Consider the following 24,992-nt stretch of genomic DNA (forward strand, 5'->3'; position numbering starts at 1 on the left):
CGCTCAGATTAAGCATTTGTAGGAATGCCATCTTAAAGAAGAATTTAGGGCTATAATATAGCCAATAGTTTTATTTGAGTTGCATTTTTCAAATGAGAGAGAAAAATAGGGGCAATCAAGAGACTGTGATTTATATAGCAGCTTGCTTCCAAACACTCCTTCCCAATTCCCATAACCTCACTGGATGCAGTTTTCCTATGTAATCCAGTGATCTTGCATTTTTCAAGCAAAGAGGAGAAAGGAGTCTCTTTCGACTCATTTCCTGAGAACCTCCTCCCCACTAGGTTGCAGGTGGGAAAGGGAATATTTTCCTTGTTTTTCCTGTTAATTTGACTGTTGATGGCATATTTTTCACCAGCTAAAGTGAATGTGATATAAGCTTAGTGTCAGCCCAGTTGTTCACTCCAGGGGATTTATAGATGGCAGAATCCTGTCCTTATTTGAATATTTCTTTTTTTTAACATTTTTAATGATTTTTATTTTTTCCATTATGGTTGGTTTACAGTGTTCTGTCAATTTCTACTGTCCAGCAAAATGACCCAGTCACACGTATATGTACAATTTTTCTCACATATATGTACATTTTTTTCTCTTTTTAGTCACTCATCATAAGTGACTAGATATAGTTCCTTGTGCTATACAGCAGCTTTCTTGAGTATTTTGCCAGTATCATGCCTCTCTTCCTCCTCTCCCCTGCTTTCCTGGAGATTTTTTTGGATCTGAACAATTGTAAACAATTCCTACAGGCCCTTATCAAAAAAGTATATATGACTGCATGTGAGGTGTTGTGCTGAGCTGTTTACTGAGTAGAGACACCAGGCATTATGTATTTATTTATTTACTTTTGTCTTTTGTCTTTTTAGGGCCACACCCACAGCACATGGAGGTTCCCAGGCTAGGGGTCCAATCAGAGATGTAGCCGCAGCAACACGGAATGCAGTGCAACCCGCATCTGCAACCTGCACCACAGAGCTCACGGCAACACCGGATCCTCAATCCACTGAGCAAGGCCAGGAATTGAACCCTCAACCTCATGGTTCCTAGTTGTTTCCATTTCTGCTACTCCGCAATGGGAACTCCTGAGACACCAGGCTTGAATGCTAGTCTGTGGGAAATGGGATGAATGGAGCAAGCGGTCATGGAGAATATTGTCTTTAATCATACCTTGATCACCATCTGTACTGAATCCAGAGCACTGAAAAACTCGAATGTTTTGAGGCATTAGAATATTAACTGGGAATTTAAAACACATTTGCAGGTATAGAATTTATTTTCATTCTCTCGACTTAAAAATTACATTACATTCTCTGCTTACTTTTGTTAAATGGAACAAAGTATTGTTCAGTTTTAAAACTGAACTTTAAAAAACAGTCTTTGCATAGGTCCTTTTATTCTAATTCTACTGAGAACTACAACACATTTCGAACTTCTTCGTAGACGTAGAAGGAGGAGACATTGTCCAACAAATGTGAACCACTCAAACTGAAGTCGAAATTAAATATGAATCTTTATAATGCCCTCTTTTTTTTTTTTTTTTTTTTGGTGTTTTGCCTTTTCTAGGGTCGCTTCTGCAGCATATGGAGGTTCCCAGGCTAGGTGTCTAACTGGAGCTGTAGCCACTGGCCTACGCCAGAGCCACAGCAACACGGAATCAGAGCCACGTCTGTGACCTACGCCACAACTCACGGCAACGCCGGATCCTTCACCCACTGAGCGAGGGCAGGGATCGAACCCGCAACCTCATGGTTCCTAGTTGGGTTCGTTAACCACTGCGCCACGACGGGAACTCCTATAATGCCCTCTTAAATTTTTTTTTTCATTTCAAATCCTCACAGTGTCAAATCCTGGATAAAGAAAGACTCATCTGTGTGCTGCAAGTCAGCATCCCATTTCAGGGAATGGTGCTAACAGGGTGATAGTGGCTAGGATATTTTTGGAATACTGCCCCTCTTCTCCCTTTCCTTTATGGAATAATTTCTATTCTTTAAGCCTGATGATTGGACATGCAAAAGAAAAATCACATCAAAAAGAAGGGCAGACTTTCCTGAGAACAGCAGATTGCCAAGCTCTAGTTAAGAGTCCATATGCTTCGCTAAATATACGTGATTGTATATTAGAAATTTAGAAATTTCGAGCTAATGTACAAATTGTAGGATAAGACAATTATCTTTATTTGCTCTCTATGAAGAGCTAATTTAGGTGCTTCAAGGATATTTCCTTTTTATCTCTTTCAGTGGCATCCCTGTGAGAATTACCCCAAGGATGGACTACCTAATTTTCCACCTCATTGTTCTGTTTTCATCTCAAGTCACTTTAAAGGAGATTTAAATGATGAATGAGAAAAGATACACATGTTTGTCATACAGTACACACACATTAAAATATGATTAATAAAATCAAAAAGACTGTGAAAAGGAGGCAGGCAATTGCAGTCCGCTTCACTTTACTAGTTTGTGTAAATTTCCTTATGCCAGCACTTTAGTAACACAAAAAAATCAGCTCAATACCTTGAAGTATTTGATTGACAATGGTCATGATTTAATATATCATGATGTTTTCAGGCACGTAGATAAATATGACCTAACTCATGATTTCTAATGAACTGTAGGTATTAAGGTGATGTAATGTACATTCTTTTTGTTTAAAAATATTTTATTGTCCTGAATAATTATCTTTCCTTTACATACGCACACAACTTGACTTTATATGATACAACATTAAGCTAAAGGAAAAACTCTTAGTTAGCAAGCACCCTTGAAATATGCTTAACATAGAAATGTGGTGTATTTATCTGTGGTACCAACGAGAGCTAATCTGAGTCTATAAGATGATAAATATTCAGTTTTATCTACCAAACCAACTCTTTCAGTATTGTTAGCCCCAGCTCAAAGATAACGTATCAATCACTGCCAATGCTATTAGAGGTTCTTTTAACAAAATCATAAATCAAAATGATTCTTCATTTAAACAATTTTATTTATGGTGGAATTTCCAAAATCTCTTACATCTTGAAATCATCCACAAAGTACTATTTTGTGCTTACATTAAAAAGATGCATTTCTTATAAGATCAAAATATATACCATTAGGCAGTATGTTATATTTTTACTTAACACAATATAACCAAAGGATTAAAGAGAAGCAAAAAAGTTAAATATATTTAAAACTCCCTATAACTGATTTCCAGTTCTAGTATTTGTTCTAATATTTTTAAAGGGGAAAAAAATAAAGCTCTAAACAGAGGTAATATTTTGATAAGCAATATTTATAAAAAGTATAAGTTAAGCATTGCAACGAGCTACCTTGGATGAATTGCCCCTATAAGAAATAATATCATTGGAACTATATATTTAATGCCAAGACAAAGGAAAAGAAGAAGAAATAAAGAATTAATTGCAATAGTGACTTTTTAGTTAAATACACTTTCTTATAAAGTGGCAAGATAGTATTTACAAATTTACAACTGAAAAAAAATGTTTATATACAGGTTGTCTTGCTTTTGGGCCTTTTGGGCCTCCTTCCTCCTGTGTAATAGGCACTCCTGGCAGAAATGGTCTAGACTAGATTTTTAGTTCATAGCACATGGTAGATGAGCCTGGAACTAGAGGCCCCTGGAGTTGCAGGCTGAGAATCGGTGCTGGCAACTGGAGAGAGAGAGGCTGGGTCCTGGAGAGGCAGTCCAGGTTGCTCGGAGTTGCTGATCCGATCCACTATGCTGGATAAGCAATCCAGGCTGGATAAGGAGCTTTTATCCGTGGCATATACTAAAGATACAAGGGGAAAAAAAAAACGTTAAAAAAAAAAAAAAAAAACCCAATAGGTAGACTTGCTTACGTTGCCCTTTGAACTGCAGGTCAGCTCCTTTGAAACCCAGAGGTCAGGTGGTCACAGAGACCCCAGTGTAGAAATTTGCAACATATATATCTAGCAATTCATGGGGGTGCAGGTGGGGAGTGGAGAAGCACCCTCGGTAATGTTTTAAGCAAAAGCTCATGTGCCTGTGTGTGTGCATGGGAGTATCTCTGAGGGGAATTTTGAGCAGATGTTTATTTTGCTCCGCCAAAAAGTCCCTGTAAAAACCATTCTCTTTTCCTCCAGATAACTGCCTGGAAGGACAGACTGATTTGATGGGCTGAACTGTGAAGTTGAACTGGTCTTTAACCTCCTCTAAAGGCGTTCGTTCTTACCATTTGGTACATCGGACAGTAGATACTGTCAAAACTGCTGCTCTTTCTGGACCAGACAGGGCTGTTGCATTCAGGCTATAATAAAAGACACAAAAGAAGGCATTTGTTTTCAGGTCTTGGCGAAAGGTGCTCTGATGGAGGGTGAGGCAGTGCTTGCCCTCCAGCTTCGAAAGTTGACCACTCTCAGTCACCTTCACTGCCTTGATTTAGGAAGGGCTCGCCTCCCCAAATGGCAAGGGCGCTGAGGTCAGTCACTGTACTGGGAGAAAAGGAGAGGGGCGGGGTGGAATTCGGCAGCAACGTGCACTGGGTTAACCATGCAAAATGGATTGGGGTGGAAGGAAGCCACACTAATTCGGAGAGAGAACACTTTCCCAGGGCAAAAACACATTAAAACCTGGCAGCGTTAGAGCAGACACCCTCTGAAAAGAATGCATCAACATCTTCCAGCCAGGCCTCAGCAGAGCAGCAACCGGGGCCATGCGGGTGTTTCATCCCATTTCTGCCTAGAGTTAGAAACCATGCGCTATGGGGAGCCTCCGTCAGTTGCCTTTAAACGTTAGTGTACGGTGGGGTCCACGGGGGGTATATATCGGAAGTAAAGTGAGTAATGGAGAAAACCTCTGATCATTCACAGCCACCCGTCTCACATGAGAACCTCCCCCGGCAACGTTCACCTAGAACTTGGGAGGCAAAGTATTATGCTCTTCAGCAGCGGTTTCCTGGCGTCTGTCTAAATGGGGCATCTCTCTTAGGGCAACTGCCTCCTCACCCCCACAGCCAACTATCAGAATATTCGGTTGCTACACCTGGCTTAAACGAGAGGTAAAGTTTTTTGGAAAGATTAGAAGGGCCTAGGAGGTCCCGAGCTTTCTCTTACCATGCCGTCGGAGCAGCTGGAGGTGGGGCTGGTGGGCTCAGAGCAGCTCTGCCTGGGCAGGCTGTAGTAGTTTTCCACCTGCTCCCTCAGCAGCTCCTGCAGGCTCTCAATGTAGCGGATGGCATTCCTGAGGATCTCCACCTTGGGCAGCCTCTGGTTGGGGTTAGTCGTGGTGCACCTCTTGAGCGTCTCAAACGCCTGGTTGACCTTCTTCAGGCGTCTCCGCTCGCGCATGGTGGCCGCCTTCCGCCGATCCATGGTGGTGGATTTCCTCTTGCACGCTTTGCAGGCCCACATGAGGCAGTGGCCGGCCTGGTGGTGGCCCGTAGGTGCTCGCACGTGCTCTTCCTCGTCTGAGCCGGGCAGGTCTGCTTTGTGCGCCCGAAAGCAGCCACTCGTGGCTCAAACTCGTCCCCGAACTCGCCCTCGGGGGATGGGATGCAGGAGCCATCGTAGAAGTACTCAGAAGGCGAGAACTGGCAGCCGTCCATCAGGTCCATCTTCTGCGGACAGGCGGGCGGTGCACCTGGGCAGCTGCGAGATAGATCAGATCGGGGAGAAGCCCGGGGCCTGGCGCCTCCGCGGGCGGGCACGTCGCGGGCGGAACTCCCTGCTCGGTTGCTCTGCTAATTAACAGGGGCAGACGCCTGGCGGCCTGGGTCGGCCGCGCTGGGGTTGGGGCCCTTTATATGTTCTGGGGGAGGGAGGCCGGCCCCAGTGGCCCGGCACTATTAGCATATCCCACCGCAACCCCCGCCGGGGCTGTCTGGGCAAACCTCCGCCTTTCCTCTAGAGACAGTGGGCTGTTTACCGGCCCTTCGACGCTAATGGTTTTACTGCCTTTCTGCTGGGGCGGGGTGACGGCTCCCCCACCCCGCTTACTTGCGCTGTCTAGAGCAAATCAAGGGACGCTTAAAGGGTGTCACAGGCCAAAGGAACGAAGGAAATCCAACGTTTTGCCATTGCTCCCACATTAAAAAAAAAAAAAAAAAAAAGTAGTAAATAGAACTCCCTACTTTCAGCTGACACAAGCTGACCTGCCTTCTCAATCCGGACAGGAGAGATGGCTTTACTTTTAGATGTTTATCTTTTTCATGCACTTCAGTTGTGGGAAGAATTTGTTTTTTCACCCAGTGGGCCTAATAACGGCCCACTAAAATTGTGAAATGGCACTTTCAGTAATGGAGTGGATCTAGATTTTTTTTTTTTTAAGTCTCTTCTGTTCTCATCAGCCTGCCGTTTTGTAGGCTCTGTGTTATTGGGGGGAGCGGAGAGGCTCTTTCCCCCAAGGCCGGGCTCGCTCCGAAGCTCCGACTTCTCCCTCTGCTCCTCCGAGGGGCCTGGGCACAGGCGGGCCGGGCGACCGCGAACACGCCGGCCCCTCGCGTTCCCGCTCTGCACGTGCGCCAGGCCTTGGATGGCCCCGGATCGGGCGGACGAGCCCCACTGACTGCACCTCTAAGCTGTGTGTTCTAAGAAACCCCGTTTTGGAAGGCGAGCTCCCTTTTCGGGGGCGCGTCTCCTTTCTCCCTCTCTGCTCCGCCCTGTCATTTCCACAGACTAAACAGCCGAGCTGGGCTTTGGGGTCGCTAATTTTCTGCTTTCAGGCAAACTAACACCGTTACAGATGCGTCCCAGCTGCCGGCGCAGCAATCCTTCTTGACTCGTGTAAAATTTCCTACTTGTCCAAACCGCGTAACTTCACACACTTTGGCGACAAAAGCCTTCACAGCAGGGTCTTTGAAACTTTGCTGGTTGGAAGGCGAGCGGGGAGGGCTGCATTTAAGTGACAATGAACCTATTAATCCGCTTTTGTCAGTCTTCCTCCAGCCTTACTTAACTCACTACCGAATCTCGGAGTGGGGAGGTGCTCTTTATTTGTGGAAAAAAACACTATTACTTCACATCTGCACAAATAGACCTAAGTATTCCGAGGTTTTGAACCGGGGCTCGCGTCCTCATTAAAAGAGGAGGGGGGTTCTCACCTTGATCTTTGGTCATCAGAGTCCAGTATCTGTTGTGACTCTGAACCTACTGGAGGCTGGGGGAGATGGCTTTTTTATTACTTTTTCCTAAACTTATTCTCTGAAAACAACCCTGGCAGGCAGATTTCCAGTCTACAGAGACCAGGGAAGTATTCACATTATCAGGGTGAAATCGGTCCAAAGTGAAGGCCCCAGAAACCAGAGGTGGGAGGGTGTGTCACAGAGGTTTGCTGCAAACAAGCGCACTGTCCCTTCTCCCAAGTTCTGTCACCCCTGAGACAAAGACACTACCACCACCACCACCCACCACCCACCTGTCACAAATCTGTTTCTCTTTCAAATCAATGGGCTACGTAATTGGCCAGTGGGAAATTCATCTGCAGCTTTTTAACAAAGACTATTACCAAGTGGATGCATGTACCCAGGGCTACGCCAGATAAAAGCGTTAAGTTCCTGTCGGACCCATCCAGACAGGTGGCAGCATTCCAAAGCCTGCTCACTGCTCCCTCTGAAACACAGTAGAGGGTAGGTGTTCACATCCAGGAACTCTCAGCCCAAGTCCCACAGGTTCTGGTCAGCAGCCATAGTAGTCTTTCCTTTAGCTTGGAGTCCAGACGTTTCACACGCTGGCTGAAGCTAAAACAGAGTCCTGTGCAGATTTAAGACTCGGGCCCAAATAACCGTGCTTTTTCACGTTGCAGTGGAAGATGCAAGTCTTGCTTCTGCTTGCCTTTCAGCTAATTCTTTCCACCAGGCACCTAATGTGCTTTGTCCCCAGACTGCTCCGCATGGGATATTTCTGGCAAACAATCGGGAGTTTTCTATTTGCCAAGCCCTGTGCTCAGCCCTTTCCATATATTCCCTCGTGCATGACTTCCACCAATTCTATGGCAACTGGACCCATCATCAAAAGAAGGTAACCAAGGCCAAGGAGTAAGTCTTTGCCCCACGCCACACAGAATTGGAAACTAGGCATCCCCCTCTGGAGAGCTTGTGCTCCTGGAGGTGAATTTCCTTTGTTTTCTTCTTCAGTCAGTTTGGGCTCAGTGCACGGTCCTCCGCTCCGGAGCAGCAGCTCCGGTTCCCTGACAGCGACAGCGGTCCCTCTGCTCCGCTCCCAGGGAAGACGCTGTCACTCAGGAGGCTCCGTCCAGAACGGTGGTTCTCAGAGGGTAGGGCTGTCTTTGGTAAGGTGATCTCCAAACAAATTTACTCAAGTGCCGAGGAGGAGTGGAACTAACGAAGCCGAGAAAACACCAGCACCCGGCGGCTTAATGGGACTTGCCAGGGGGCCACAGGGTCCCGCGTGGAGGACCCTGGGGACCCCAGTGCTGCAAATGGGATCTCAGAGCCCCAAAGTTTAAAAACAAGACAAAACTTTTAAGCCTCTGTCAGAGGCGAGAGGAGAAAGACATAAAAACACTGGGAGGTGGAACACAAAGAAGGAAGCCCGCGGCTCAGGGCTGGGCTGCCCTAATTCAGCAGAGTCCCTGCTCTTTTCTCAGGTGAGAGGGGGGAAGGAAAAAGGGGAAACTGAATGAGTGAGATAGAGAAAAAACTTTTTTTTTCCCCCGAGCGAGAAGCATGAACAGAGAAATGTGAAAAAAAGTGAAAAATCACTTTTTCAGAAAAGGTCTTTTACAATCAAGGCCTCTTTTACTCAGAATCAGACTAGAATGGCTTTTAGCCCTCATGGAAAAGGATGCAAATACAGTGTTTTCCACTATTTCTCTGGAGAAGTTGATTTCTTCCATGCAGAGAAAACTCACACCTGTTTAATATGTAAACACGTTGTTAGAAATGCTGCCCCAACATTGACTACCAGGGAAGTGTGGCAGCAGGCTGATGAGAAGAAGACTCAGCCCAGCTGGGTGTTATAAGTGCCTGCACCCCAAGGTTCTGGTGAAGTAGATAGCATTCTAAAGGAAATTTCTTTGGGGCAGTTTACATTCTGAGGAAAACTAAACACATGCTTAATATTCTTACAATTTAGATTTATAAGCAGGTTGTAATTGCAAAGATCTTTTAAGCTCTTCTAAGCAATCATCAACCTTTTTTTTTTTTTTAAGTAGAATGTATTTTAGTTTAAGCATTTGGCAACTATCCTAGTGTTGATTGGAGACCACACCCGCAAAATGATGCTCAGAGCTTCCTTTTCTAGTAAAGTTTGCCCACCCTAGGAACTCTGCACTACTGAAAATTCTTCATGCCTCTCTTAGCAAGAGAAACCAAATATACCTAGGAAGATAAATTCATTTCAGTTCACTTCTTCCTCTACCTGAGGCTCATATTAACTCCTGGACGAAGGGAGTGTTCTTAAACCTTTAGCTTATTATATTTGACTTAATAAGGTGCCACACAATTTCAAACTGCTGTGAGCTCTGGAAACCAGGCACACCTAAGTAAACACATCAGTACCTGCCAAAGCTGCTGGAAGAATGTGTGGAGAAGACAGCTGAGGAAGACATTGGCCTCTGCCTGAATTCGAAGACTCCCGGGAGAGATCAAAGGCCAAGTTAGGATGTTTAGCAGCCTTGAGAGTAGAGAAAGTAGCCAGTCCTTGCAGCATTATCTTTGTTCCAGCACATGGTGTAGGCATTCCATCTCACAGGCTGACTCTGAACTAGGCCTGTGAAAAAATTGCTGTGTCCACATGACCCCTCTAGGAAGGAGGGTGGTCTTTTGTAACACTTCTTTTGGCTTCAAGGGGTGAGGAGAGGAGTCTTTTGGAGCAATGTCTTGTGGCTGGGCCCTTTGAGGAAATCCCATGTTATTGCTGATGTAGAAATGCATTAGATTAGGAAACGAGAGCTTCAAGTTTAAACTAATTTTTTTTAAAAAAAAGTATTCTTCCAGATATAGTATTGTAAGTTTTGAGATGAATAAAAGGGATAAAATATTACTAAAAAAAAGCATAGATGGGTAAATTCGAACTTGGAATTTTAAAAGTGTCTTAACAGGGACAGAGGCCACTTTGGCAAAAGCCAAGACTTGTTTCTCTTCTTCTTTCCCAAGCGTAGCTGGGAACACTGCCTTTAGCACCACACTTCCGCCCCCATCCCAACCAAACATAAGAAAGAGTCTGACATGAGTGGATTTCTACTACATACAGGTTTGAAACTCCATGATCCAGGTGTGCTGATTAGAGAAAGCTGCCTTTGACATTCTACAAATTAGTTCTATAATAACATAAAAGAGAAAATCACTCAGTATTTTCTGCATTATGCCTGTCTCTGGAAAGAGGCCATTTAAATCTCAAAAAAAAAAAAAAAAAAACCCAAAAATTGCTTATTTTTACCGAGTCATTAGCATCTTGATTTTCTGTTTCCACAGCCCTGTTTGTTTTGGCTTTGGCCTTAGACAAGATTATCATCGTTAATATCAAATAAAAACATTTTAATTGCAAACACACCAAGGATTTCATTGGAAAGCCGGACATGTCAGCTCCAGCAGTGGAGGTCACATGAAGTCTTTGGGAAATATTTGCTCTATTTAGTGAAGAGACGTCTATAGGCAAACTTATTCCAAACAATTTCTCAAGTTACTCAGCTAAGAGAGATAGGGAGGATTTGGATTGCAAAGACTGAATAAAATCTATCAGCAAGTAAAGTCCATGAATTGATAAAAGCATTCTGCTGCTGAGCAATTTATAACACAAATCTTATTATAAGTATACACGAGTTATAAAGTAAATGAGGTCACTTTGTCAGTTATGCTGTCTGATTTCAGTTGTGGCATGAATGTGATTTTTTAAGGTAGGGTGTGTGTGTGTGTGTGTCTGTACATTTTAGGGAAAATCATTCTTGTTTTTAAGGAAAAAATATAGATATGTAATAAGCATGATGAGTAGGTATACACATCACTGAGAGCTCTTTATTCACACGTGTTGTGATTGGATAATTTGAAATGCTTGACCACATATCTCTTATTACTTAAATGACTGCTCTAATTTGGAGTTTACTGGCTAATCACGCTTGAAAAAGATCTTTTAGAAAACAGTTGTCGGAGAGAGTCAAATTATTCTACAGACTTTCTCTTTCCCAAGGCTTCTCTTTCAGGAGGCGTAAGCCATTCAGAGAGCAAGCTTGAAGGCATTGATGCTGACTGGCTTCCAATCCTGGGTGTATACTTAGAAATGCAAGAACCTCTCTGTTCCAAAATATACTTTTCTCCCAAGAACCGTACTTCTCTCACAGGTCTTTGTAGGATTACAGGAATTAATAGGTAAAGCGTTAAGAATGGCTTGTCTGTATTGCTGCTTATCGCACTGTTATTAACACTTTCCCAGCCAGAGCCCACAGAAAAAAGCTAAAAAACTACATCTGAAGGATCTGTGGCTTTTGGTGGAAGGAAAAAATCTCCTGATGGTCAGTTTAAATTTACTAATGAAAAATAAAACAGCTAACATGTAATGTTTATTTCGTGTCCCGTCTTGGGTAAGCACTTCATCTCCGTGAATCTTCTTCACCTCAGGAATTAGGCACCATCTTTGTCATCCCATTATTTTATAAGTTAGGACACGGGACACAGAGGGGAAGGTGGTAGCCCCAGGTTTAGGCGGGAGCAGCCAAGATTCAGTCCAGCCAGAGGCACAGAACTTCGGCAGGTTGGCTTCCAGGAACACTCCCCCCACTGATGCTCCCCGGCTGCTTCTCTCACACTCTTGAGAGGCAATGTATGCCAATATCTGTTTCCTCTCTGACGCCTTCTGCTTGTTCAAGTAATTTTAGGAGACCCTGTCGTTATCCACACGCCCTACTGTCCCCTGGAAGAGGCCTCCTGAAAGGCTCCAGGGGCAACGCCCTGCACCACGCCTGCAGGGGGCGCCGTCTGCGGCCGCATCTGGAATTTCTGTGGTGGCAACAAGGCCCAGACCTGAGCGTTTGGAAGCAAAGTTGGGCCAGGAGATGCTGAGTAGGTTTGATGTTCACGTTTCTGAACTGAGGACTCGCTGTGGGGAGAAAGAGTGAAGTAAGCAGTTAAGGGCAGGGCAGTGCCAGTGCCAGAATGTCAGAGAGAAGCAGCAGTTGTGAAGAAATGATGTGTCCCTCTCCTCTCCTTCCCTTCCCACTGTGACTCTTGGTGGTCGTTTCTTTCTGACGCGACAGGATAAACAAACCTGGCACACGTTGTAAAATCCTCACCGCAAGGCGCTCCTGAGGCGTCAAGGCCCTCTGGGGCCTCGCTCTTTGGTCCAGCTAAGAGGTTTCATGTGTGGTGTTGTCTTTTGCCCTCAGCCATTTAACCCTCACCTCTCCCTTCCTCCAGCGTCCCCACCCCACCTCCCCAGACCAACCGTGGCTTTCTTTTATCTTGCTATTTGGAAAACAAGCCCGAACCACAAGGGGCCTTGACACTATTCGTCTTCCAGCCACCAGTCTCCTTCAAGAAAACCAGGGGAGGACCGCAGACGAGGCTCAGAGGCCCCTGTGGCCCCTGGTGCTCCATGTGACAGCTTCTTCAGGAAGGGCTGGGCCTGTAAGGTCAGAGAGGGACAGTGATTCGGGCTAAATTAGTTGACGCTTTTCAAGGCAAGTACACAGAATTTTGGGTGGTGATCTGGCGCAGCAGTGAGATTTTCCTGGATTGCGCATTCCGGTGTTGACTTTGGGAATGTAAACCTTGCCCAGATGGCCAGGTACAGGACAGTTAGAACAGAAGGGAAAGGGATGCTGATGAAAGGAAAATGGACAGTTTCCTTCTGGAGAGTCCTCCCTTCTAACCACAAGTCTGAGGTCTACGTGAGACAGAAAATGAACAGTGTAATTCAGACACAGAAGAACCGTTTTTCCTCCCTTTAAATTAGCCCCTAAGTAAACACCCAGACTAAGTGGGCTTGGTCGGTGTCTAAATTAACGTGTGGCTACCTTTGTTTATGCCCTCAAACACGTTTTTTTTTTTTTTTTCAGCCGAATTAAATTAGGACCACCTTTGTTCATATAGAAACTTATCTTTTTAATATAACAATACCAGGATCCTTGCACGCTATGTATACAATACGTCACTCCACGTTTAAAATATATTTCTTAGGTTGACATAAAAAAATGAAAGTACTAAGATTATTTACAAAAATACATTCAATCCCACTAACAGTTGCGACGTTCCCACTTTGCTTTAGACAGGAATGAACTTCTTTTGCACAGGGCACAAAAGGATCACCATAGGAAACGTAAATATGTTACAGAGCCCACCCAGCAAAAACCAAGGCTGCTGTAGATCTAAGCCACTCGCAGTTCGCCGAAGAAAAGCCCAAGGCTGCGAGGCTTCTCCTCCGAGCGTGCGCAACAGCTTCCGAGAAGTTTCTTTGCGAAGATGTCCCCTTCCCTTTCGTGAGCTCCTGAGTCAGGGTTCCTAAATATTCACGTAACGTGACCTCATCTACAGGATTAGGCGGAGGAGGAGGAGGAGGAGGGTGGGCTTTTGCTGCTGCGTGGAGACCGTCTCCGGCCGCGAGTTATTTCTCCCCCACTTCCTCGACGCAGGGGAGCGTGTGTTCCTCCGAGGAAATGCTGTCCACGATGGAAGAAAGGCACCGAAGGCTGCTCGAGGCTGACGAATCAATGTTTGTCCCTCCTGGGCGCAGAAAACACACACACACACGCACACAAACGTAACCCCACGGAAGGGAGCCGCCCGCGGTGCCGCTGGGCGCGGGCGCCGGTGCGCGCGGCGGGAGCGCCCGGCTCGAGGGCGCCTCCGCTCTCGGCTCGCGCGGGGCGGGACCGGCTCCCGCAGGCGCCCGGGGCGTTCTGCCCCCAGCGAGCACCCAGCCCCCTCCCGGGATGGTCTCCCGCGGGGCCCAGTGCCCTTTTGCTTTACCTTCCTTGGCAGTCATCACGAGCCCCCTGGAATGATCCGAAACACTTGGCCACTGGGAGCTGCAGGTGCGCAGGAAATCCGCACCCTCAAGCTGGAGGAAGAGAGAGGCAGCAGATTAGGCAAAAGCAACGTTCCGGGGGCTGGGGGGTGTCTCCCCTGGTTCCTCAGGCCAAGTACAGATTTCCTGCCTGTTGCAGGCACCCCGTGTTCACGGGTCAGTGGGGGTTCATTAGAGGGGGAGCGGGGTGGGAGAGGGTGGGGTCGAGGAAGGGGGACGGGAACCAAGAGGAGCAGCTGGAAGTAAAGGCCCCAAGGAAGGCTTCTAATCAGCTTTTGCATTCCCCTGCCCCGGCGGCGTCTGGGCTTACATTCTCTTGCTTGGGTCTGTAGCTGAAGGGGTCCACGCCTAGCTCCTGCATTTTGTCCTGCTGATCCAGCCGGTGCAGCAGGTCCTGCAACCTCTCGATGTAGTTGATGGCGCTCCGCAGGATCTCCACCTTGGGCAGCCTTTGGTTGGGGTTGGCCACAGTCCGCCGCTTCAGTGCCTCGAAGGCCTCGTTGATTTTCTTCAGCCTCCTCCTCTCGCGCAGAGTGGCGGCCTTCCTGCGGTCGGTTGGGGCAGATTTTCTCTTGCAGGTCTTGCAAGCCCAGATCAGACATTGGCCGGGGCAGTGGGGAGGCTGCAGGCCTGGGGGCGCCAGGACATGTTCCTCTCCACTGCTGTCGCTCCCAGCTTCCGGGGGCATTTGGTCCTGGCAGGGGGACAGGGTACCATCACTCCCTGGATACAAAGGAGAGCCTTCTGCCACTTCTAGGGGCTGCAGGGTAACATTTTCCCCGTCCAAATAGAAGAAATAGGAGCCAGTTTCAAAAAGGTCCATCATCATGTTCTCCTCCTTGGCCTCTGACTCGGTCTGAACTGGGTGATGGGCTCAAAAACCCAGAGGAGCCACCCAGATGGCATTTAATTAGTGCGGTGACATAAGTCGCCCCAGCTTTATATATAGTAGCTCCTGAAACTCAATCCAACTTTTAGCTGTCATGGACCATCAGTCTCTCAGTGTGATTACAGCCAGTGCTCTCTAGAACATCTAGTTTGAAAGGAAACTGAGAAGTGTCACCCCCAGAATGATGTGACAGCCCCGTGCAGAACAGGTTAAAACAAAATACGCAGAATCCTATGATTTCCACACAGCATCGAATGCTTCGGTTTGGGACCGTTTAGATGCTAACCTGCTTACATGGACAACTTCAAAACAACCGGGGATTAACACTGCCCCCTTCCCCTCCCCAAGGCTCATCTGAATTCTAAGTATAGACCCATGATGAAAGATTTCAAAGGCAGTAGCCATTGCTCCAAAATAGCTTGGTTCGTATTTGCAGAGTGGCTCAGCTCTTTTCTCTCTCCTGCCTGTCACAAAGATGCTATTCCTGTGATTAAAACCATTACAGTCCTTCAAAGGTTATACATGACTTTCAGGCTCAGCCTCAATAGCAGCAGGTAAATCTGTTTCCTCTCTTTAACTAAGGCTGTGTGGTGCTTTCAGAGCTGAGCTGGAAGGGGTGGCTGGAGGGTGCTCAGATTCCTTCCTTGGCTATCTTTTTTGGGAGGGTGGCAACGAAGATCTGAGTTGTGTACCCACTTGGTGGAGCCATAGTGCCCAGAAGGTAAGGGGTGGGACTGAAAATGGGGATGTAAGACGGGTAATAGCGCCTCTTTAAACATAGTTTTAGTGGAAACAAGACTCACACTGTAGCTATTTGATGATCCAAGATTCAGTGCGTCACGCCACGGTGCCTCTGCACGCTGTGGGCTCAGGGATTTTTCACCTGCGTTCTCACTATCCACGGACTCTAAATAAGGGGCTGCATAGGATTCAGCTGGGAAAAGCGGCAACCAAGGCATAGACTATTTAGCTGCAAGCTTGCCCGTTACACACAAGTCTGATGGCTGGGGGACAGTCCAGATGAGGATGAGGCGCGGGACCCCCGAATTCCAAAGATGGCCCTTGGAGTTCCAGCTGAGTTAATGTCTGTCTCTGTGCGCATGGGCATTTTAGGTCTGGAATTCTTCAAGCTAACAGTGGTTGCCTTATAGAATTGTGGCGAGAATTTGATCACATGGCACCATCCATCTGAAGCATATAACCTTAGAGTAGCTGCTTGATGAACATTAGTCATCGTTTCATTCATGAAGTTACGTCAAGGCTAAGACCATTTCTTATGAAGGAAATAAAGCACAGCTGTGGCAGATTTATTTTTCTCTTTAAAAAATTGTATTATTTTATTTCCCTTCCCTTCCTCTCCCAGCGCTCTAGAAGGAGTCCTTCCAAACTATAACTGCCTTTGGGGATCAGTCAACTTTGACTTTGGCCTTCACAGTCAGTGCCTGAAACACTCTACGTAAGATAGTCTTCTTCTACCCTAAGCAGTGATAATTATCGGCTGTATGTAATATGATTTAATTTTTTAAATGAATAGACTGAAGACAACATCCTTGACTCACTAGTTAGACAATGTAGGAACTAGTTACATTTTAAAGTCACATATTCCAGAAGCGAAGGCATCATAATCTCTTTCTGTTAAACCACCACCTCGGATGTTAAGTTTTGACATTTTATGCCGTTTTTATGTTTTTGTTATTGTGCAGCTGAATAATTTCTTATCACATGTGAGAACTGTTTTGAGGTTTTTGGAAAAGTAGGAGGCACAGGGAATCATAGGAAGCCAATGCTTTTGTGACATTTTTCTCCTATTGCTGCCAGTCCCTTTGTTGCTAATATCAGCAGTTAAGATTGCAGGTTGGAGGCTCCAAGAATGTAGGGAATAGTCTAATGTCTGTTATGGAAAATTGCCCTGTGCTCTTAATCTCACTCTCTCTTATGATGTGAACGCAATTAGAAACGTCATTTTTAACAAGTAAAATTATACAGCACTGTCGCTAAGATTAAGATAACAGTTCCTGAAATTCATTTATTCAGTATTTTTGGGTACCTACTAAGAGCCAGACAGTGTCCAGGGTGCTAAGAATAAAGTGGTAAAAAATGATCTCTTTTCTTACGGAGTGTGAGCCTAGAAGGGTGAGCAGAATTAACTAAACAGTGAAAAGTGGGAGAAGGAGCCCTGGGATCGGGGTGTGGAAGGCCTAGATCACAACCACCTGGGGTCTGTGGGCATTTCGCCAACCTTCATAGCTCAGATTTCCACCCGTAAAGTATGTAGTAGCAAAGACATCACGTTCTCAAAGGTCATGATAATTTTTTTTAATGTGAAATCACTTCAAAAAGATCACATACTCCATAAAAGTATTTTTATTACTGCAATTAGGTATAGGAAAAAATGAAATCCCAAAAACAGCACTTCTCAGGAATGTTGCTTCTTGGGTGAGAAATGTAATCGTTAAGGTGATACCATTCTTAGACTCCCCAGTGATTTTAAGAGGCATCGGTAAGATATGAGAATCTGCACATCACGAACCTGCTGAGGAATATCAAAGTGTGCTCTTTCTCCTTTATTTTTCCCTTATTTAAGTGTTGCCAGTTGAAAATGTAGAGAGGGAAGATTCTAGAAAGAGGTAGAATGAGCTTTGGGGTGCCGATCAAGAGCAGCCTCTCAGACAGGGGTGGTGTTTCTTGTGTGAATTCGGCATCACTAGTGAATGGTCACTTCTTATTAAATTACAAAGCCCCTTACACAACATTCTTTAGAACTCAGCCCAATAAAATTAGTGTTGTCATGACTCTTGTTCGAATAGAGTTTTTCCCCTCTTTTGTTGTTTTGGGGGTTGGGAAAGGGATGGGAAGAAAGAAAAAAGGAAATGCCAGCTTGGGAAATAACCATTTTTTAAATTAGATTAGGTAATGGGAAAATACACAATGATTCCAAACAACTAACTAGTGAACTCTTGGAACTCAGAACTGTTTACAAAATATGAGATGCCTGTAATTGCAATTACATTATTTCTCAGTACAACTTGGGAGACACAGATCTTGACAAGTGCTCAAAATAGGTTTATCTTCCAAGCTTTAAACAGTTCAAAATACATTTTTTAAGTATGGAAAAAGTAAATCATAATAAGAGAAGAGTAATATTAAGTAGCAATAATCACTTCAGGGGCCTGGAGTTCATTCATAACAACATGTGAAAATAAGTTATTGGTAGAATTGCTAGTTTTCAAATAGTTCACCACTCATTATTCGTAGTTCCTGCTCAGTTACTTGTAAACACATTTTCTGCCTATCCTCTCCGCAAAAGCTTGAACATGTCCAGCTCTTCTTCTCTGTGAGAAGGAGTGGGAGGAAAAGGATTATAGCCAGCTCAGCCAATGGTGGATTTTATCTCTGAGCCTTTGGGAACGTGCTGAAGGTGGTAGAAAAACAGTTTTGGATTAAGCTACAATCTAAGTTCTAGCCATTCTTAATTATACATTCAAGCCTCACTTTTCTAAGATATCAAATGGCATAATCATACATATATCACAGGTTTTTTTGTTAGTCCAAAAGAGAAAAATGTATGTTGAATCCATGGTTATGGCATATGCACTCAACAAATTTTAATTTCCTTCCTTCCCCTACTGAATTCATAAGGCCTCTAAATTGAAGAGAATTAATTGAAATACCCAGATTTGTTAATACGGATGTTTAGGACAAGTTTAGGGATGTGTATTTGTTAACGGTGTAATGGAAGTAGAAGCATTAAAACCAGTGACTCCATAACAGTGTTTCATGTATTTATGTACTCAACAAATTTCCACTTTATTAGGGCAGACACTAGTTTAAAAATCACACAAACGACCCCCTGAACTAGGAACTTGGGAGGAAAAGAATGGGGTTCTTCATGAATGTATAACAGTGAGCCATCTCTCATGACCAGGGAGCTTGAACAAGGATGGTCTGGGGACAGAAGTTCCTGAGATAGTGGGTTGGTGTTTCCAAGGAGCAGATGTGAAGCTTTTAAGCAAACCTGTGGATGGGGTGGTGTTGACAGTGGGAGGAAGCTCAGGGAAGAAGCAGACACAGGGTTAGTCAGAAACTGGGGAAGAGATTTTTGAGGATTGTGTCTAAGGAATTTGGCTATATTGTTGGATAGTGGGGTTATGACTGAGAAAGGAGAACTGAGGGCCAGACCTGAAATAATTATACTTGGTTGGCAGTGAAAAGAAAAGAGGAGAAGAGGGGGTAAAAGAAAGAGGGGGTGGAGGAGGAGGGGAGGGAGAGAAAGAAACAGCAGCAGGGAAGTCCAGCCTTCAGGGGAAGGATCAGCCAGCAAGGCCCGTCAGTGGCCCTGCCTAACAGAAGGGGAAGGGGGGTCCGCTGACCGAAAGGGAAGATGCAGAAGAGGCAGCTTAATGCTTTAAACTCGCGCCCGCTCAGCGAGTAACATGAATCCCTGCACCTGTAATTTACCTAATCTGCAGACAGTTTGTGCCCAGAGATTCCCGAACACTGGGGTAAAAATAGTTTGCACTTAAACGGACAGAACATTCGAGTTCCTTCAGAGGACAGGGGGAGGGGCACACACCAAGCCGAGGAGGAGGAGAGATTTTAAAGGCGGATCCTCTGCACCTTCCAGAGGTGGCCATGAGAAGTTGTGCAGAGACATGGGGCTGGATCTGGACCCCCGAGGCTGCTGTGCAGCTGCCTTTTTTCATACAGCTTTGAAGAACTGTGTCTGAGCCAAGCAAAGGAGGAACCAGAGAGGCCGCTCTTCCGATTTTTCAAGAAATATATTTTTTCACTCTTTGCTTTTGCCCTTCGGTCTCTCCCATTTGGGAAGAGAACACAACTTCCACGAAAACCTGGGTTCAGTTCACATACTAGATACAAAATGCTTCTGAAAGAAGCTGCTGCTCATTTATTTTTAGGCACAGTTTCCAGGGAAAGAGACACCAAAAGCTACCTGAGAAACCCGCTTTCCTTGGTGCTTAAAAAATTTCTCCTTGTAATTCTGCACTTTCCCTATTTTCATTCTGATTTATCAGTTTGAGAGCAAAATTAGTGAACTATTGGAACGTTTCCAGGTTACGTATTCCTTCCCTGTGGGTCACCAACTGGCAAAGGTTTGCTTATGACAAATACTCAGGAGGTTCCAGTTTTCAGAACTAAAACTGGGAAATTCCCAGGCAAATCAGATCAGTTTGGTCACCCTCCTTCCCAGAAAAATAGGGTAGATGCTTAGTCTCTATTCACAGATAAGAACAATGAACAGACTGCAGGGTATGTCAAGTAGCCTTTTTTCTTTAAAGATAATTATAGTTGTTACAAACACGGGGTTTACTGTTAGATCTCAGCTCTGCCACTTGCTAATATTTGACCTTGGGCAAGTTACTTCTCTAAGTCTTAGCCAGTCCATAAAATGGAATTAGTATTAGCTTATAAGGTGGTTTTAATGATGAAAACAATGTTAATGCCCACTTAATATACAGTGTCTAGCACATAATAAACCCGCAATACAAGTTGGCATTGTATTACTTAACTTTTGATTGAAGAAAAGAAAAAAATCATCCATCTACATGCCGTCTGAATAAATCATACTTTGCTATTTTGTTTTTTATATGGCTAAAATTTTTATATAATATCACCTAATATAAATTTCATATTATATTTTAAGAGCATAAATATAAAGCAATATGTATCTATTGCCTTTTTCGTTTAAAATATTACATAAACATTTTTCCGTGATAGTACATGAAACTAATTTTAAAACGTCTAAGATACGTAGAATGATGTTTCAGTGTTGTTTACATCTTTCAGAAACCAAGTGGATTGTGATATTCAGATGATCCAAATTACAGTAGGATCTGGTGTTACTAGCTTGCTAAGCTAAACAGATGTCTCTAGTATAGAATGGTTAGCCAAGTATTTTGTTACTGCTCTCCAACTGGCTGGTTATGACATATTGTCCAAAATAGTTGGTGCCTTAATGCCTATGTCAGAGCCTCCTGTGACAAATAGCCACCACTGTACAAACACATTTATTCCATAAAGTGTTTCTACCGGTTTAGGAAAAAAGTTGTTTAATCAGATGTACACATACATTTCACACTTTTTCAGCAGCTGAGACATTCTGTCTTAAGATAATATATGTTAGCTTTTAGGATAGTCAGGATAAAAACACACCAAAAGTTATAAAAAGTTCAAATTGTATTCACCTGGTGCTTTTTAAGCACAAGAATTATGATTTCGGGGTATTGTTAGTCACATAAAAATCAATCATGTTAAGTTTTATCTTCCTTCATTTTGAGGTCCGAGCTAGATATTGTGATCGGAAAAGCCATGCTATGTAATTTCACCGCGTAAGTATAATCTTTTTATTAAGTCGTTTAAGTTATTTTTTTATTTTCTTGTGTTTAACTATAAACTCTCATGAGACTTAAAGCTATTTGACGCTATAATATTCTAGAATTGAATAAAATTCTAGAATATAGAATAAAAAGTTGTTATATGTATTTTGTAACGTAGCCACTATTCAATTCTGGGGGGGGGGGGTGGCAGGCACTGTGCCGAAGCACTTTAAATAAACGATTGCATGACATCTTCACGTGTCTTAACCAAGTACGATGTGTCACCATTTTAAAGAGGGAATAAAGCAAAAGCAAGGAGAAATTAATCTACTTGCCCAAGATCACATGCTTATCAACTGAATTCTGGCTATTAGTGCCATGATTTATATCATCAAAAAGTTCTTATTCTGAACCTTCTTGCAGTGACCAATGGAAGTGAATTTTCAGTGGGAAAAAAAGTCTAGGGGCAAACTAGCTCAGAGGACCTTTGAGTATTCATTTGGCAACCTGTAGGGTAAGGTCCATTTTTCTAGCAGAGCCACCAAAAGAGGCACTGGTGATAATAGCTGTTCACAGAGATTTGGACATGTGCTGTCCCCTGGGGAACGAATGATGCAATGGTATTTTCCGTGTGCAGTGCCATGTACAGGCAGCCTGTCCCAGAGGTCACGCAATTGATGATCAGGTTCAAATGCTTGAAACCCATGCTCTCTTTGATTGTTTCAGACTATGCAGTAGGAAGGAAAGAGCAAAACGGAGCAGTTTAGCACACTTAAGATAAGGTTGAAGTGGGATGCGGAGACCATGCTATCCAAGTCTTTAGTTAAGCAGCGCGTGGGAAGTCCTATCTTTCTCCCTCCCGCCTTCAATCTGCCCAACTTCCAGTAGTTACAAGGACTAGAATTGAGGGTGAGCAAGGATTCCAGCACATGTAAGGTGGCTGGACCAATATACAGATGCTCTATACACCTAGTCAGGACTAGGTGTAGCTCACCTACAGTCTGCTGGGGATGGCTTTAATGTAGGTGGAGCAAACTGGATTTCACCAGTGAGTGGTCAGTTGAAAACTTCTTGTGTATTGGATATCTCAGGCGTATTTGGTTATTTGATGCTTAATTGGCCTTCTGTCCTTTTCAATGTTGACAAGCATAGGCTGTACTTTATCTATTTCTAAACTGTTTTTCCAGCCATTTGCTTTTATATTTAGCTTCATCCACTCGTCTTGTTCTCTTCTCTTGTACTCTGTGGTAGAATTGAATACTCTTATATAACAGTAAAAGGTGTATCATATCTGCTTTCAGAGTAGCTCTTTGCATGTTTTCAAAAAGAACTACTATTGTGTGATATTTTTCTAGTTTTTCATCTACTGTGTTTGATTATTTAACATCAATCTATCCTTATAAAAGTTTAAAAATATCTAATTTCTGTTTGCTACTGCCTATCCTTTGTTCTTAAAGTTGCAAAAAAAAAAAAAAAGATAGTTTGGGCTTAAAAGCATCTTTTCTGTCTCAAAGTGTTGAATACATTTCATTCCACGAATTACCACATTAGCTGAGTATAGAATTTCTTTCTAAATTTGTTTCCAAGAAAACAGTCATATATTTTTGGAGATCACCAAACTAAGATGCTTACAGAGTCCATAATAAAGCATTCTTTTCTACTAAACACAGACTAATGCGGGTTGTGACAAGCATGACTCCTGTGATGGATATTTGGTGAAGTATGATTTTCTTTTCATACAAACCCAGGCTCTACTAACATGGTTTCCTCAGGTCCACTTTCACTTCCAAATCCTCTAGGAATTGACACCAACTGTCCATTTTGACACTTGTTCATTAATTTCCTTTCAGTAGAACTGTTCTCTTCTCTCAGCTGTTGTAGCAATTTAAGGTTTTACAAACCTCTGGTAGGCTCTTCGTTGAACAGTCTTTCTGGTTCAGAAGGCTGTGTGACTCCAGACCCTGAAGGTATGTCACACATTCGTTAGTGCAGTTGGCCGCTCGTTCCGTTACCCACTCCCCCAGAGCGGGGCTTTAGCTTGACCCCTTGCCAAGGGAAAAGAGCAAAATCAATTAGTTCTCCCCAGCAAGACGCAATGGTCTTGATAGCAGTGGACCCGGGCCAGTGCTTCCTTTCCTAGCCTGCGTTGCTCCACACACCTGACCTGACGGGATCCAGTCGACCTCTGGTTATAAACGTCTTACAGAAAAAAAAAAAAAAATTTTTCTGATTGGGGGGTGTGTGTACACAAGCAGTGTGAGGAGGGTCATTCCACAGCCATGTCTGGAAGCACTGACAGATCCCAGGAAACAGAGAAGGATTGTTTTATCTCTTTGGGAAATAGGAACAACCTTGCTGATTTTTATTCGATGGGGAAACCCCAGCATTTTGAGGATGAAGGAGCATACATGTGTATAATAAAAGGAATGACTGTAGAAGAGTATAGTGTTTGTTTTGTAATAAAGTGAAATGGGAATGTATGACTTTTCCGTGGCACAAGTTTTTTCTTGTGTGTCACGCTTTGTGTTGGGGCAGTGAGAAACATCCTATCGTGAAGGAAGAAGGCAAGAATCAAGGGTTGCTTCGCTTTACACTGTACCAGTCTGTTATGCTCTTCCTGGAAATTTTTGTATTTGAAGTTTGCCAAAAGGTAGCACATTTTTTTTTTTTTTGTGAGTGGTTGCTATGCTTAAAAATAATATGTGTGATAAGCGATATTAGATTGTTTTATATTATTGTATCATTTTATTCAAATCAGTGAACACGATTTAGCCTTTTAGATTTTGTTTCATCTTATGATGTAATAGCACTGAGAACATATGCTGCTTTTTTGAGTAATTTCAAGTTACCCTTTCATGTTCCTGATCTGATTCGAAGACAGCTAGACTTCTTATGTTTCAAACTTTATTTTTACTTCCTTGAGTGTTTGGTATTTTATATAGCTTTCTAAAACTCCCATAGTAGAATTTTTTTTCTTTAATCTTACCCATTTCAATTTACCAAAAAGCTTATTTTTTTCTGACTTTGAAGAAAATCCCAGTCTTCTCTATGGAATAAGTTATCTTTTGAAGATTAAAGTGATGATTAAAATCAGCTTTTGGACATATGATAATACTATAATACTATTTTTGGCAGTGGTGTGTTACTTAAATAGTTTTATAAATACATTATCTTAGCAATAACTTCAGCCACAGGAAAAAATGAAGCATGATCTTATAAGATTTCATAAGATTAGTGTGAGATTTCCTGAGGGTGCAGTAATTTAGCTCTACCTTCAGAAGTGGGCAGAAAGACTTTTCTGGGGGCTCTGGGGCTTTTAATAGCCTATCTAGAATAAAGGCAAATAATGGAGACAGAGGAGGAAGGAGAGGGGGAGAGGCAGGGAGGAAAAGAGATAAAGGAGAGAGGGACAAGAAAAACTAGGGCTGTGACCTCATTGGGAGATCAGAAATGACCACTAGACTTCTAGCAAAATCCACTCTTTTAAAACATCACAAATATTTTGAAAATCAAAGCATAATTTGGAATTACTCAAAATGCTTAGCATTACTGGATTGACACAAAGGCCGTGGGATAAAGCACATTTTTTTAATAGTATGCTGCTTTGGTTATTTGGTGAGGAAGCACAGAGTCACAGGAAGCTTGGAAGCACTTAATAGTGTCTTGTGTGTTCCTGTCTCAAAGGTTAAGACTGGAAGAGAATACTCACAGGAGACTGTGGCGTGTGGGTAATCAGACGATTCCTATTTTTCACAACTGTCTCTTTTCACATGTCCCCTATTGATTATAATACTTGCTTCTGTGATTATTCATACCTGAGTGCTTATCCCATTGCCCTCT

At 43.7% G+C, this 24,992-nt stretch overlaps 3 protein-coding genes across 7 annotated transcripts in view; 1 reads left to right on the forward strand and 2 right to left on the reverse strand.

Annotated features, from left to right (window-relative positions):
* Positions 1-24,992, forward strand: part of LOC110260827 — a 139,591-nt gene that overhangs the window by 57,116 nt on the left and 57,483 nt on the right. For 2 of the 5 annotated variants that reach the window (XM_021093070.1, XM_021093071.1), the window contains exons 1-3: positions 14,992-15,371; positions 16,181-16,273; positions 21,114-21,164. The exons of 1 other annotated variant lie outside the window; for it this stretch is intronic. In XM_021093070.1, coding sequence (XP_020948729.1) covers positions 15,193-15,371; positions 16,181-16,273; positions 21,114-21,164 — 323 coding nt within the window. In that variant the 5' untranslated portion in view covers positions 14,992-15,192. Of the gene's footprint in view, positions 1-14,991; positions 15,372-16,180; positions 16,274-21,113; positions 21,165-24,992 lie in introns of those variants that run through there. 2 more of the 5 variants (XM_021093072.1, XR_002344357.1) reach the window with 2 other exon arrangements.
* MYF5 (myogenic factor 5) lies at positions 3,512-5,630 on the reverse strand. The gene is given in 5 exon segments (NM_001278775.1): positions 3,512-3,763; positions 4,187-4,198; positions 4,201-4,261; positions 5,067-5,446; positions 5,449-5,630. Coding segments are annotated over 5 exon segments (762 nt in total). The 5' UTR covers positions 5,567-5,630; the 3' UTR covers positions 3,512-3,572.
* On the reverse strand, positions 12,990-14,843 carry MYF6 (myogenic factor 6 (herculin)). Its single transcript, NM_001244672.1, is given in 3 exon segments — positions 12,990-13,624; positions 13,871-13,961; positions 14,239-14,843. Coding segments are annotated over 3 exon segments (729 nt in total). The 5' UTR covers positions 14,758-14,843; the 3' UTR covers positions 12,990-13,505.

The sequence above is a fragment of the Sus scrofa genome, chromosome 5 (assembly GCF_000003025.6).
Source record: "Sus scrofa isolate TJ Tabasco breed Duroc chromosome 5, Sscrofa11.1, whole genome shotgun sequence".
NCBI classification, from domain to species: Eukaryota; Metazoa; Chordata; class Mammalia; order Artiodactyla; family Suidae; genus Sus; species Sus scrofa.